The 12,936-nt window shown below is 42.9% G+C and overlaps 1 protein-coding gene across 1 annotated transcript; it reads right to left on the bottom strand.

The window, feature by feature from the left end:
• Positions 1 to 4,259: 4,259 nt before the first annotated feature.
• LOC124159759 lies at positions 4,260 to 12,331 on the bottom strand. The gene is made up of 4 exons (XM_046535671.1): positions 11,535 to 12,331; positions 10,881 to 11,447; positions 7,852 to 8,054; positions 4,260 to 4,502 (listed from the first exon to the last, which is right to left on the bottom strand). The coding sequence occupies exons 1-4, from the start codon at positions 11,923 to 11,925 to the stop codon at positions 4,260 to 4,262; spliced, it is 1,404 nt and encodes a 467-aa protein (XP_046391627.1). The 5' UTR covers positions 11,926 to 12,331.
• Positions 12,332 to 12,936: the final 605 nt, after the last annotated feature.

Genomic DNA, 12,936 nt, shown 5'->3' with positions numbered 1-12,936 from the left:
TCCAGCGTCTCTTGAATATTTGGCAAGGGGTATTCGTCTCTCCGGGTAATCTGATTGAGTGCGCGAAAGTCTGTGCAAAAACGGAGTTTCTCCTCACCGTTCTCCGATTTTTTCGCGACCAGCACCACCGGCGCACTCCAGGGGGATGTAGAATCCTGAATAATTCCTTGTGCGAGCATGTCTGTGATGTGGGTGCGCATGGTCTCCCGCTGCGCCTGTGGAACCCGATACGGTCGTCGAAATATGGGGGCATGGTTTCCGGTGTGGATTTCGTGGCGTACTCGCGACGTTTTACCCAGCGGCTTCCCTTCCCTGTGAAAAATGTCGCTATACTCCAATAACACTTCCCTTAACCTCTTTCCTTCCTCCCCCGGCAATTGCAAACACTTAGTTTCTAATTCCTCGGGAAGGCTATTCTCCCTCCGAATAAACTCCTTATGAGTGGCCTCCGGAAGTTTAAATTCCCGCGTAATGTTTCCCACCACCATATTTACGGGAATTTCCAATTCCTCATTCGAGACATTAATTAATTTCACCGGGATTTGATTTCCCTCCAATCGGCGCACAATTCCTCTTCCGACCATGATCCCATGGATAGGAACTTCGACCGGTTCCATTAATAATGTCTGCTCGCCCTGCCCTCCGTTCTTCCCGAGGATCCCCATAGTGACCACCTCACTGCGCGGGGAAATCCGCGTGCGCTCTTTTAGTCTAACCATCTGAGGATTTTCCCCTTTCTCTCGTCTCCCTCTCTCTTCCTCCCGCGCTACAACCCCCGTGTCCTGGCCAAAGACAACCGCTTCCAAAGGGAAGTCTTCATTACCCACTCTCAACACTTCTGTTTTTAGATTTAGACTCGCTTCCATTGTCCGAAGGAGATCCAATCCTAAAATGCCGTCGGCGGGTAATCTCAAGTCCGACCCCACTACCTGAAATTCATGGAAAAACGTGCCTTTTCCTAACCTCACAGGGAGAGTCACCGTCCCCGTTATTGCTAGGTGATGGCCAGTGACTCCGCATAGTTGTGTCAAGGGGGGGTGAAGGGGGTGGTTGGGGCGGGGGACTTCTTCTCTGATGAGGGACAGCGTGGCTCCCGTGTCGATGAGAAGGGTCGCGCGGCTGCCTCCCACCTCGACGGACACGGCATAACCCGTTGTGTCTGCTCGGCGGGTTGACGGCGCCAATCTCTCCCGCTTTCCTTTCACCATCGCCGAGTCCCCTCCGCGCGGCGGGACTGGTGCCCGGAGGGAAGTCCGTTTGGGTGGGTGGGGCGTCGTCCTCCCGCTGTCGGAGCGCTGCTTCGTGGGTTGAACGCCTTCTTCGTCCCTCCCGTATGGTTAGCATTGGGGGGAGGGGCTCGCGATCGGACGGGGGGAGGAGGGCGTTCCGCCCGAGGCGGTGCGTAGTTCCGAGTGGAAAATCTATTTGCTCGACACTCGCGCCGCACATGCCCCATCTCGTTGCAATTAAAGCAGCGCATGGGGTTTATTACGCAATCCCTTGCGAAGTGCCCGTATTGTCGACACTGGTAGCACATTGGCCGTGATGGCACGGGTGATGGGGGGTGATTATCGCGGTCACCCGATGGCGTGGTGGGACCGGCCACTAAACATAGTCTATTTCTGCCTTGCTCGTCATTTTGTTCCTCCATTTTCGCGAGGCGCACTGCCTCTTGAAAAGTGGACGGCTCCCGGATTAACACGAATCTCCGGATCCCTTCCCTCAGCCCCTGTAAAAATTGTTGTAACATCGTCTCCTCCCGCACTTTGGCCCGCCATCGGCGTTCCTCCGGGTCGGTCACTGAATCTTGCGGAGCTTCGCCCAGAGCTCGGATTCGCTCCGCGTATTCTCTCACCGTTTCGCGACCCTGTCGGCAATCTAATAATTTCCTCAACCTAGCCCCTGCGTTTTCCCGTGCGGAGAATCTTTCCCTTGGCGCGTTTTTCAAGGCCTCCCAAGTACTTCCTACTTCGGGCGCGAGCGTATTCACAAATAGCCTTGCCTTGCCCTTGATACGTAATTTCAATACCATTACTCTATGGTTAGGACTCCATTGGCCCAAAGTGGCCGCGGTTTCAAGAGTCGACAAAAACTCCTCGACGGCTATCTCGTCGTCTTCCCCTGAAAATACTTCTACCGCGTATAAAAACCCGGATACATTGGCAGGAGCCATTGTGGGCGGAACGGTGGGAGGATCCGGCATTTTTAAATGGATTGTGAGGCACGGCTTACTTTTAAATGACTTCCCGCGGGGTCACAATTCTTCGTGATGCCACCGTAGCGACCACACAGCAAAATTTTGACAAAGAGCCACGAAACTACCTGGCTAAGGTATATTTACAAATCGGAAAACACAACTTTTTACACGAAGAAGGAAAACATGGGGACACGAAACGAGAGACCCGAAAGTACAGCTTGTATGCAAATCACGCTTCTGGCTCCTGTAAGTGAAACCATTCAGGTCTTACAGTGCCCTGGAATTTGAGAGAAATCTTCTCACTCGGAGGCGAAATATCAATCCCGGAATGGGAATGACCGAACAACATATTTCCTGAGTAAAAATTTTGATTGCCTCAAAGAGCGAAAAAAAATTTTAATTCCTCAATCTCTCAAAAAAATGAATTCGCCCCATGCGGGCATTTCAATTATCGACACCGCTGCCACCATTTGTAGCGTCCGCCCCGTGCTCTTTTGTGCGACGGGGATCGAACTCGGCTTCGCCGTGTGGGTCCTTGCCTTTGGGTGCCGTAAGCAATGAATTGATTCAAGCTGTAGTTTTTATAGATAGGAAAAGGCACTTTACCTTTGGGTCTCCCGAGAAGCGTACGGGCTTGAACAGGCGAAGGTCGCGAAGAGGCGGATAGACGTCGGGCGTTCGGCAAGGCTGAGACTCTCGCTTTTCCCTTGGATGTTCGCGGGATGCCGGGAAAGTACTGGTTACCGACAGGGTATCTCAATATGGCACGGAGTAGACGGGCGATGTCTGCTGCACCAAGTGACGACCCCTCGTGATACACACCCCGGTTGTCACTCCCCCAACACCAACTGCCTTCCTTCAGATTTTGAGAGTTTTTATATTCAAAATCTTGGCCCCCTAGGTCATATCCCCCCCCCCAGTTGACCTATAGGACTATATGGGGCTCTAGGAAGTGGAGTGTTTGTTACGACAACTCCATGGTGTTGCATCTTCCCGTCCTCTCCAAGAGTATTTTTGTGTGCCGTATTTCGCCTTTCACTTTCTTAGCCTCGAGTCATCCTCCCCTTCCGCCTCGCTTCGCGCGCATAGTCACCTGCTAGCGAGGGAGTAAACACTTTCGTAACCGAATTTGCCGCAAATATCTTGCGCTCAAATTCCGGTCATCACATTATTTCACGAACAAGGAGGCAATTGAGAAACATCAAGGGTTAAGAAATGCGAGGATAAAAAAGGAAAAAAATACATACACAATAATGCCTCAAAAAAGTTTTAAGAAACACAGGATTTATTAAATTGTCGCAGTTTTTTGTTAAAAAAAAACAATTTAAATATACACAATACAGACATCGAAAAAAGAACATCTCCCTCCATAACATTTTTATGCACAGGGCACTTAAGGAAATTAAAATCAAACCTCCCTTTGCTCTGGAGTGCAAAGCCACTCACTGACTTTTGTTTGATGGCTGTCCGTTTGCAGCAGCTCCATCATATGAGTGAGCACCTGTCCTATGACTGCACAAAGTTCCTCACTTGGTGTGATGCTCCCCACACACCTCGACTCCAGCACCATGAGGACATCAGGAGTATCACTGGAGGACACAATGTCTGCCCGGCAAGATGGGCAGTCTTTGCCCCTCAGGACATCCTCAGCTACTACAGCAGCCAGGTATCCCATGGACCTCCACTGCTTTCCGGATATTTTCCAGGCCCTGGATACCTGGCTGCGATGCCCATTTGGTGAGGCGTCGTCCGGACTGATTGCACCACTCACAATCTCATTCAGGCTTGTGAGAATGGTGCAATCATCCACCTCACAATTTCCTCTGGCGGAGGAACTTAGAAGCCCATTAATAATGGCAGTTTTTTGTGCCCCGACAAATAACTGGGCATTTGGGTGGCGGTTGCACCCGCAGTTCTGCCTCACCACACCGAAAAGATTTTCGATGGGATCTTGGTTGAAACTGCGGGTGCTGATGCTGGGTGCCACATGCCCGAAATCCTCCAAAAGGAGCTGAATGGCCTTGATGGTGGCTATCCATCCGTTCATTGATGGCGCATTGACTCACCGACCTCCATTCTTCATATCGATGAACTTCCACTTTTCAATTTTAATGGTCATCTCCCTGAAAATCTGATGGTGGTGGCTCCTCTGGGTCATCGGCACCTTCAACTTCCGCCTCTCGTCCACCTTGCTCCCCGAATCACCATTCAGGGAATCAATAAGGTCGTTCAATGACAGGAACATTTCCGCGGTCCCCAACGCGTCATTCCCAAGGAGTCCTGAAAATATGAAGCGATAATGTAACTGATTAAAGACCAAATAAGCTTTTGAATACCATACATATTTACTATTAAAATGATACTTTTTTGCTTCCATGCACAATGATCTCTTTGAAGTCAAGACTCATTTTTGCACAATTCCTCTAGCAGTACTATATAAATATCTGAAATTATTGTAGTTATTTTGTTGTTTGGATACAATTTCTAAAGAAACTTTGTACAAAGATCATTAAGAAAACACTTTTGAACACTTCGCTATTGTGTTTGTAAACTAATCTGCTAGCAATTGCTGACTATTGGTAATGAATGATCATGCGAATGAAATCATTTGCAGTATGTAGCGGCCTTTAAATGTACTAAGTTAAACAATAAAAATTAGAAACTTCGTTTAAAAATCTGCATGTAAATGCCTTAGTCTACTTCCCTGGTGTAGTTTGTTTAATGTTATTAAAAGCATTACAGCAGCTCTTGATTAATTAATGGTGTAACTAAACGGTTCAGTAGGCCGGCCCTTATTTTTCATAATTGCGATAAGTTATGTTTTCCTGGTCTCAAAATGATCCAAATGAGGTTTATATTCACGTGTTAAAATTTGGTAACTTTAAAATAACGGCAACCCGTGCCCCAAGGGCCCTAAGTACTAAGGACCCTTAATTGAGGTTTTTGGGGTCGAAAATGTGCTATTCCTATGTAAAACGTAAAAGTAAAGCCCTTCCGGACCAATTTTCTGTTTGTTTTGACCTATCTCTAAGCGTTTAGGGGATATCGTCCGTCGTAATGCAGTCCCCCCCAGGGCGCCTCCCCGCACCGCGGCGCCGCTGAGGTACGGCCCGCACCACTTACTACAGACTTCCCCTCAACCCTCTCCCCTCCCTCGGCAAAGACTTTGCTCGTGATGAAAAGATTTACATGCTAGTGGTGCAGTATTGGATAGGTTGTTCCTCTTGTGTAATGATTAATGCTGTTAAGGCCTATAATGTCAATTTTAGCCCTTCAACGCCGTCCTATGCACTGGGTACCGACCCCTTAAACCTTGATTTTTGCCGCCATACGGCCGCGAATGCATTCCAATAGGCTTTGTTCCAAAGTCCTCTTTATGTACAAAATATTATAAGCATGTGATGCAATTGTGTCTATGAATTATAAAGGAATGAAGGCAATCAGCAGGGCTTACAGGGCTACAACAGTAGATAGAAATATTCAAGGGAGAAGAAACGAGGGAGTTAGTTCGGGGACAGTGGATAGATAGTTCTTGTGTATAGTGTGCAAAGGATAGAAGGTGCTAAGTTTTTTAGGATGTAAGGAGAAAAGTGGTGAAATAAATAATTTATCATGAAATTGACGTTCATTGCCTGGTTACACGGTGCATTAACCCGTACGGGTTGATGTATGAATGGACGTTCGCGTGAACGAGAAGCATGAATGAGCGGTTACACGGTATATGCGTTCGCACAAGTTTTCACACATTTTCTCGTAACGCGAGGCGTTTAGTTTTTGTTTATTCCCTTTACAGTGCGCAAATTTTAAATGAGTAAACAGTATCATTAGGTAGGAAGCTGACGATACCTACCAGAAAATATTTCCCTTCTCGTTGTTTCCTGTAGGACCAGGAAATTTCACACACTGGTAATATATTTGCACTGCCGTGTAAACAGTGGTGTTCATTTTAGTTGCCGAAGTTGTTTCATTTCGTGCCAGTAATATTTATTTATATTTAATATTTATCGTTATCGCGCGCTTAATGTTATCTCAATATAATTTTATGAATTTATAGACCAACAAGGAAAGACATGTAATCAAGACTAAATCCAGGCATTGAACTGGTTGGAAAAAAGTGAAGAAATACTCGGCTCAAATTTACCTAAAGTGAGAGAAGTACTGTGTGTTTTCTTTATCACCTAATGGGTTCGAAATTTGTTAGACTTAGTGCGAGAAAAACCGTGAGAAATGCGTCTCATCCATGGTACAAAACTAGAATTCCTGTTATTACGGAAAATAAGGCAATTGAAAAGTGAGAAAAATGACGCAAAGAATGGATGAACATGCAACGACATAAAGAAAGCACGAACTACATTGGAGATGAAGAGAAGAGAATCTTTCTTAACAAAAATTGATGATTTGTTTGAAATTGCAAGGAGCGGTACCATTGAATTTTTGACGCACGAGGAGGAAAGTGCAGTTAATCTCACGGATAAATGTGCTTGGGCTAAAGAAGTAAAATTCTTACGCAATGAAAGAGGAGCACGAAATGCAGTTATTAGTGGAATAGATTTCAATATGTTAAAGATGAAAGGAAAAGATGTGGTTCTCCGCTCCTTGTGGTGCATCTGCTCCCAACAGTGACCCGCAGTTACTTACAAGATTTGTTAATTACGAAAATGTTAGCCTGGACATAGCGAAAGCAGCACAAAAGAGGTTTTCAAACCACTTGTGGTACATGAGTGAGGAGTTGGTAGGGCTGTCATTCTTTGACGGATCCATTTCTAGGTGTGAAAAGAAAAGCGTGATACGCCGTATGTGGTCATGTGAAGGAAAATATGATCCTCTGAAGAAGGCATTCTATAAACATAAAGACATGACTAAGTTATCTATACCAAATGTTGTCACTACTAACTCGAGAAAGCTATTTAATGCATTGTAAATATGCATGGAATTCTTTGATGTGCACATGCGAGAATTGGATGAACATACTAGGACGATTAGCAAATTATTCCGGGGTCATCAAGTGGGAAATGATAGTGCAGCGAGAGGGGTGAAACTAATTCAAGATTTTTAGGCAGTCACGTTGAAGGGAGAGGGCTTTCAAAATGTATTACTAGGTGTGACTCTTCATCGCAATACAACCCTTACGTGCGGAAAGGCACATTAATTGCCTAACATGGGATGTCAGTGAAAAATTAGAAATACAATGAAAATGTATTTTATTTTGGTTAATGTACCGAAATTCATGGACAGAGTGAAAATAAATTGATCTCTTGGATTGGAAGTATTGTTATGGCAATAAAATTCTTTCTAAGGTATGCACATTTCTTCAGAGGCTAGATCTTGACATCAGGAGCAAAGTCTTTGCCGAGGGAGGGGAGGGGAGGGGGTTTAGGGGAAGTCTGTAGTAAGTGGTGCGGGCCGTACCTCAGCGGCGCTGAAGATTTTATGAATGTTTAAATGTTTTTTTTTTTAATGCATCTTTTAAAATTTTTGTTTTTATAGATTGTCTGTGGTGCAAATGACCTTAGTTGTCGAGGAACCCTAAACACAAATGCTACTACTCGGTCCACCTCCTTCCTTTGGGTTTTTTCCACCAACCCTTAAGATCGCCGCCAAGAAGGTTTTAGCAGTGGGAGATAAGGTCTTCTCAAGATCCTGCAACAACTTGCCTTCCGACTTTGTAGGTCCGACCTGAATCTTTTGGCAAGATTCTTCCACCGGTTTATCTTGCGGCGATCATTTAGCAGTTCATTGTACATGACCCTCTTCCTAGGTGTCATCTGCCCCACTCTTGTCATTCCAATATCCCTCAGGATTGATCTCCTAACTCCTTCACCCGAAAGAGACTTGGCTATTGAATCACCCATACTATCTGTTACAGTTGGGGAAGAAGATAGAGCAGAAAAATTCAGGAGAAAAGAAGTTTGTTGAGGTAGAATTTCGGGAGAGTCAGAAAGGAATCACCAATAACATAGCCTGGTATTGTTATGGCTATTTCTTTCATCCAATGTTCACTTACACAGATAAATTCAGGTTTCTCCATCTCTGCTAGTACTTCTAATTCAATTAGCTTACTCTAAGGCACTCAATTTTTAAAACAATTTTTTTAAACTCTTAACGTCACTTTGAATGATTCGAGTCAATAGACCCTAGGTTGTGGAATAGTCAAGATTCATAAGTATCAATGGTTGCATCACTATTTCCTACAAAATTTGACTTATTAACCACATTACCAAAGACCATCTCTCTAAACCTGTACCATCAGCCCATAAGGTTACATCATACAATTTATCTAAGATCCACCTCAGTTTTAAAAGAAGCAAACATATATTAACATTGGTCATCGTGGGTCTATTTTAGAATGAAATTTTAATTATCTGACATAGGATCTCATTCATTGTATTAGGATGAATATGGGCCACAGAAGAATTTGCATGAATATGATGATATAATATAGGCAAAATAGCCACTTCACTCCCCCATAAATATTTACATTTTACCACCATTATCAAACCAATGATTTCCAAACTTGGTGTCCTCATAATTTCACATTAGATATCCTCTGAATTGATGGAATAGGCAACCACAAATATTTAAATAATAATTAATTGGAAAAAATGTGATATAAGAAAATAAATCAGGTATAGAATTCTCCTAACAGAAATATGAATTTGTGCTTCAGCAAGCTCCTCACTCTTCTCGAATTTCTCTTGCTGCTGATTCCAATGTACTTGCTTTTGCACATAAAAATTCTGGGTTGTCATTTCATCCAGTGAAAAGTTTCTCTTCTCGGTATATCGCTAATCACTTGGTAGCAGCGTGTGCTTTCATCACCGAATCCAGTGATCCAATCACAGTGATTTCGATTATTAAATCACCGACAGTGATACATAGCTACTTTTCAGTAACGGTGATTTCCTGGCACTTTGTCTAATTCCAATGAATGTTGCTCTCCGCAAAAGGAACGAATAAACTTATTGAACATTGGAAGATACGGCAAAATATTTTTTGAGGGAATTGTTCTGATTCTGAGTTTATATTACGATAATTGAGTAAATTTGTTAAGCAATTAGGGTTAACAGTTTCGTGAAATACTAGGAAATATATATTAACACTAGGAGGACGGCAATTTCGCTTAACCTTGGTGGCCGGAGGGGTCAAATTTGACCCCCTTATTTTTTTCTGACTCATCCATTTATTTCATGGGATTTATGCTATGCTATTCATTAGGGATTACATAATACTTGTAAATAACGACTTTATTCTCCAATCAGATGTATTATTATAACATTTTCTCTTTTTTAAACTATTCTTGTGAGAACCTAATTCTCATGAATGCCAGCAGGTCCTCATTTTAATTTTTTTTTCAGTTATTTGTCAAGACTATTAACCGCTTTTTAGACTACAAGTACAGAAAAACATATTTTATATTGGTTAACTGAGTATTATTTCAAATGACAATAAAAATCATACTTTTTTACAATTTTTTATTTTTATAAGCCATGATTACATTCAAGGGGAACCATACATCACGGAACTAAATTCAGCTGCTGTGCATCCTTAGAAGAGAATCAATTACTTTGACAGCCCACACATGTAACAACCTTTCGCTCTAAAAAAATACATTTGTTGCACACATGTTTCCTACAAGTTTTACAAATTAGGAATCCCTTAGCATCCTTTTTACATTTCAAACGCACTTGACATTTCTTGCGCTTCGCGCTTGCTTCACACAGATTATCATCGTCCTCGATCTGCGATGGCCCCTGACGTGCGAGGGTGTTAGCAGCTGTTAGCTCCTCTACGAGAGTAAGAAGGAACTTACGGCGAGAGATCTTACAATTGTTTACCTCTCTAAAGAGAATCCAAGCATTTATCCCAGCGAGATCCAGAATGTTGCTAAAAGTGTGAAGAGGCCAACGTCGAGCTGCAGGCTTTACTGAATAAAGCCTCGACATTTGGTCTACTATATCTACGCCGTATTTGTTTTCATTATAAAATAAAACTGTCTCTGGTTTATGTTTAGAACCTAAATTAACGGTCACATTTGGGTGCATAGTACTTACTATAAGAACATTTTTATTTTTCTTGCCTTGATATACGGTGAGTGTGACATTATCCTTTTTCAGAACTCTAGTTTCGTGCAGCTGCATGCGACAGGTTTTGATTTCAGAAGGGATCTCCCTTCGAGATCTGTTGATAGTTCCAACTACACTAGTGTTCTTACTCCTCAGAGTCTCTGCGAGGTAAAGAGAAGTAAAGAAACTATCACAAGTTATATTCCTTCCTTTTCCTAACTAGGGGGAAATCAACTGTAGCACCACGTGATCTCCGAGACGCATATCATTTGGCCTGGAATCATCTTTTCCTAGATAGGGAAAAGCATTTATGATATACTTTTTATCCTTATCCACAGCTAGCCAAAATTTCTGCCCGTACTTATCCGGCTTACTTGACATAAATTGCAAAAATGGACAACGGGCTTTTGTGGGGAATAGTTGTTCATCTATTGTTACGTAGGGCCCTGGAATGTAGCATGCCTGACTATTTTCAATGAAATTGCTCCACACCTCGGATATAAGCGCAAATTTGTCTGTAGCCAGTCTACTTGGCCTTGTTGATTTTATGTCAAATCTAAGAAAACGCAAAATTTCTTGAAAACGGTCTCTAGACATTGCGGCTTTGCATAAGGGCAAACCCCACTTCACTGACCATAATGATTTTATGGGAAGAGATTTGGCCCCGAGGACTCCTCTCAAATAGAAAATTCCTAAAAAAGCATCTAGCTCCTCTAATGTCACAGACCAATTTTGATCTCCAAGCTTCATTCGAGCTTCTGTTTCGGTACAATTTTTTATTATCCTGAGAACTTTTTCGTCTATAATCAGCCTCCAGGCGCTCGAGCAAGTTTCATTTATAAAGCGCTTGGCATGCGCTGTGGGTCCTGCCCTATCCACGAACACATTTTGTCTCGCAAGCCTCCCAGGAAGACCTTCATTTGGGGGCACTACTCTCCACTCACTACCATCTGCGGCATATAGAATAGTACCTATGCCATTTTCTCCCTCCGATTCTTTACCTCTTGGGAGACACATTTGCGAATCCGTGGTATCTAAAGCTGTCGTCATGACATAACCTCCACGACTCCCACGACTTTTTAGATGTCCTCGTAGGCTCGTTGCTCTCCGAACAGCTCCGATCCCTCGGCGGCCCCTACTTCCTCGAACCGCACGGCCCCTGCTTCCTTCTAAAAGCTTCCTTTTCTCTGAAAAATAATTTCAAGGAAAGAAATAAATATCTACCAGTACTATTTTTAGTACATCACATTCTCATGTTATTTCAAATTACTTACCATGCTCAATAGTATTTTTCCTTAGATCTTGCTGAGGGGGTGCACTGCTGTCTTCCAACCTTGTATCGGGGACATCTGAATCCGATTCGGAAGATGGGATGGAATGGTTTGTCAGCAAAAAAGGTTCTTCGTCGCTACTCGAATCACTATCTTCCCCTAAACCACAATCAGAACCCGATTCATTTCCACTTATGTCCTGTAAGGCTGCGAGAAGCTCCTCGTGGGATAATCCTTTCCGAGCCATAGCTAAGAACACGGACAACGAGTGAAGTTCGCTGTCGACAAGTCCACCTTCCAACAGTGCTCGTCTTCGACTGGCTTTTGAAACAAACACTGAATGGTAGGTAGTAGAAATATGAGAACAAATGATGTGAGAAAATGTAATCACCATCACCACGCAGAGACAAAGTTTCAAATCGACGCTCACTAAGCATCAAAAAACTTCGCCAGTCAACACTCCGCCTGCCAAGTAAAAAACTATCAGATTTCAAAATCAACGACGCGGACTTGTGAATGAGTAAGCTTCAAATTGAAGGAATAGACACATTGAAAGTATGAACACACTCAACGAATATCAAGTTTCAATTCAAACACCACGGTGACTGATATTTCAAGTAAACATCAGAGAGGAAATGCAAAACAAGCATGTTGATGTGGCTAAGGAGTAAAATATGGACTTTTGCGACTTAGAAGGTATAGAGAGATGAGATCGTGTTTCATTAGAGTATTTTCAAACAGTTCAAAAACACATTTATAGTATAATAGCTATGATGCAAAGAAATGGGAACGTTGAAAACTCTATCACAGGGCCACTCTATCACAGAAAACTCTATCAAATTTGACCCCTCCGGGCTCGAAGGTAAAAGTTAAATTTCCAAATTAACCGTTCAACCGTTTTTTATGAAATTCACCGTGTTCACGTCTTGTCATAAAAGATGAAAAGTCACAAAAATTCAATTCAATCAGAAAAAAATTAAGAAATCGTCAGCAATTTAAAAACGCCGAGGGGTTAAATTTGACCCTTTCGGCCTTCTAGTGTTAAGCAATAATGAAACAAAATATCGCTCTCTACATCGTAAATAAAATGAATGAAACGATTCTCTTAGGTAACACGGTCTTATATACCATATTGTTTAAGCAATGTTTTCATGTATTTATGGTTAGAATAAGAAAGTATTGCGTTCAGCTTGTTTCTCCCAAGCGCGATCGCCGAGGATCTTGGGGAAGAGCCTTTCGCATGGCACTGAACTGGCTATAGCGTAAGGTTTTTCTCGGGCTACCGCTGACAAATTGGGATAATTAAATGCATTATTTTCCCATAAAATTAAAGGATTTTCAATTCTATGCAGAATGTCAGCGTCTTGGTACTGTTGAAGTTATACAATTGCCCTATATGTAGTGG

The sequence above is a fragment of the Ischnura elegans genome, chromosome 5 (genome assembly GCF_921293095.1).
Source record: "Ischnura elegans chromosome 5, ioIscEleg1.1, whole genome shotgun sequence".
Classification (NCBI taxonomy): domain Eukaryota; kingdom Metazoa; phylum Arthropoda; class Insecta; order Odonata; family Coenagrionidae; genus Ischnura; species Ischnura elegans.
This window is presented reverse-complemented; position numbering and strand designations above follow the sequence as displayed.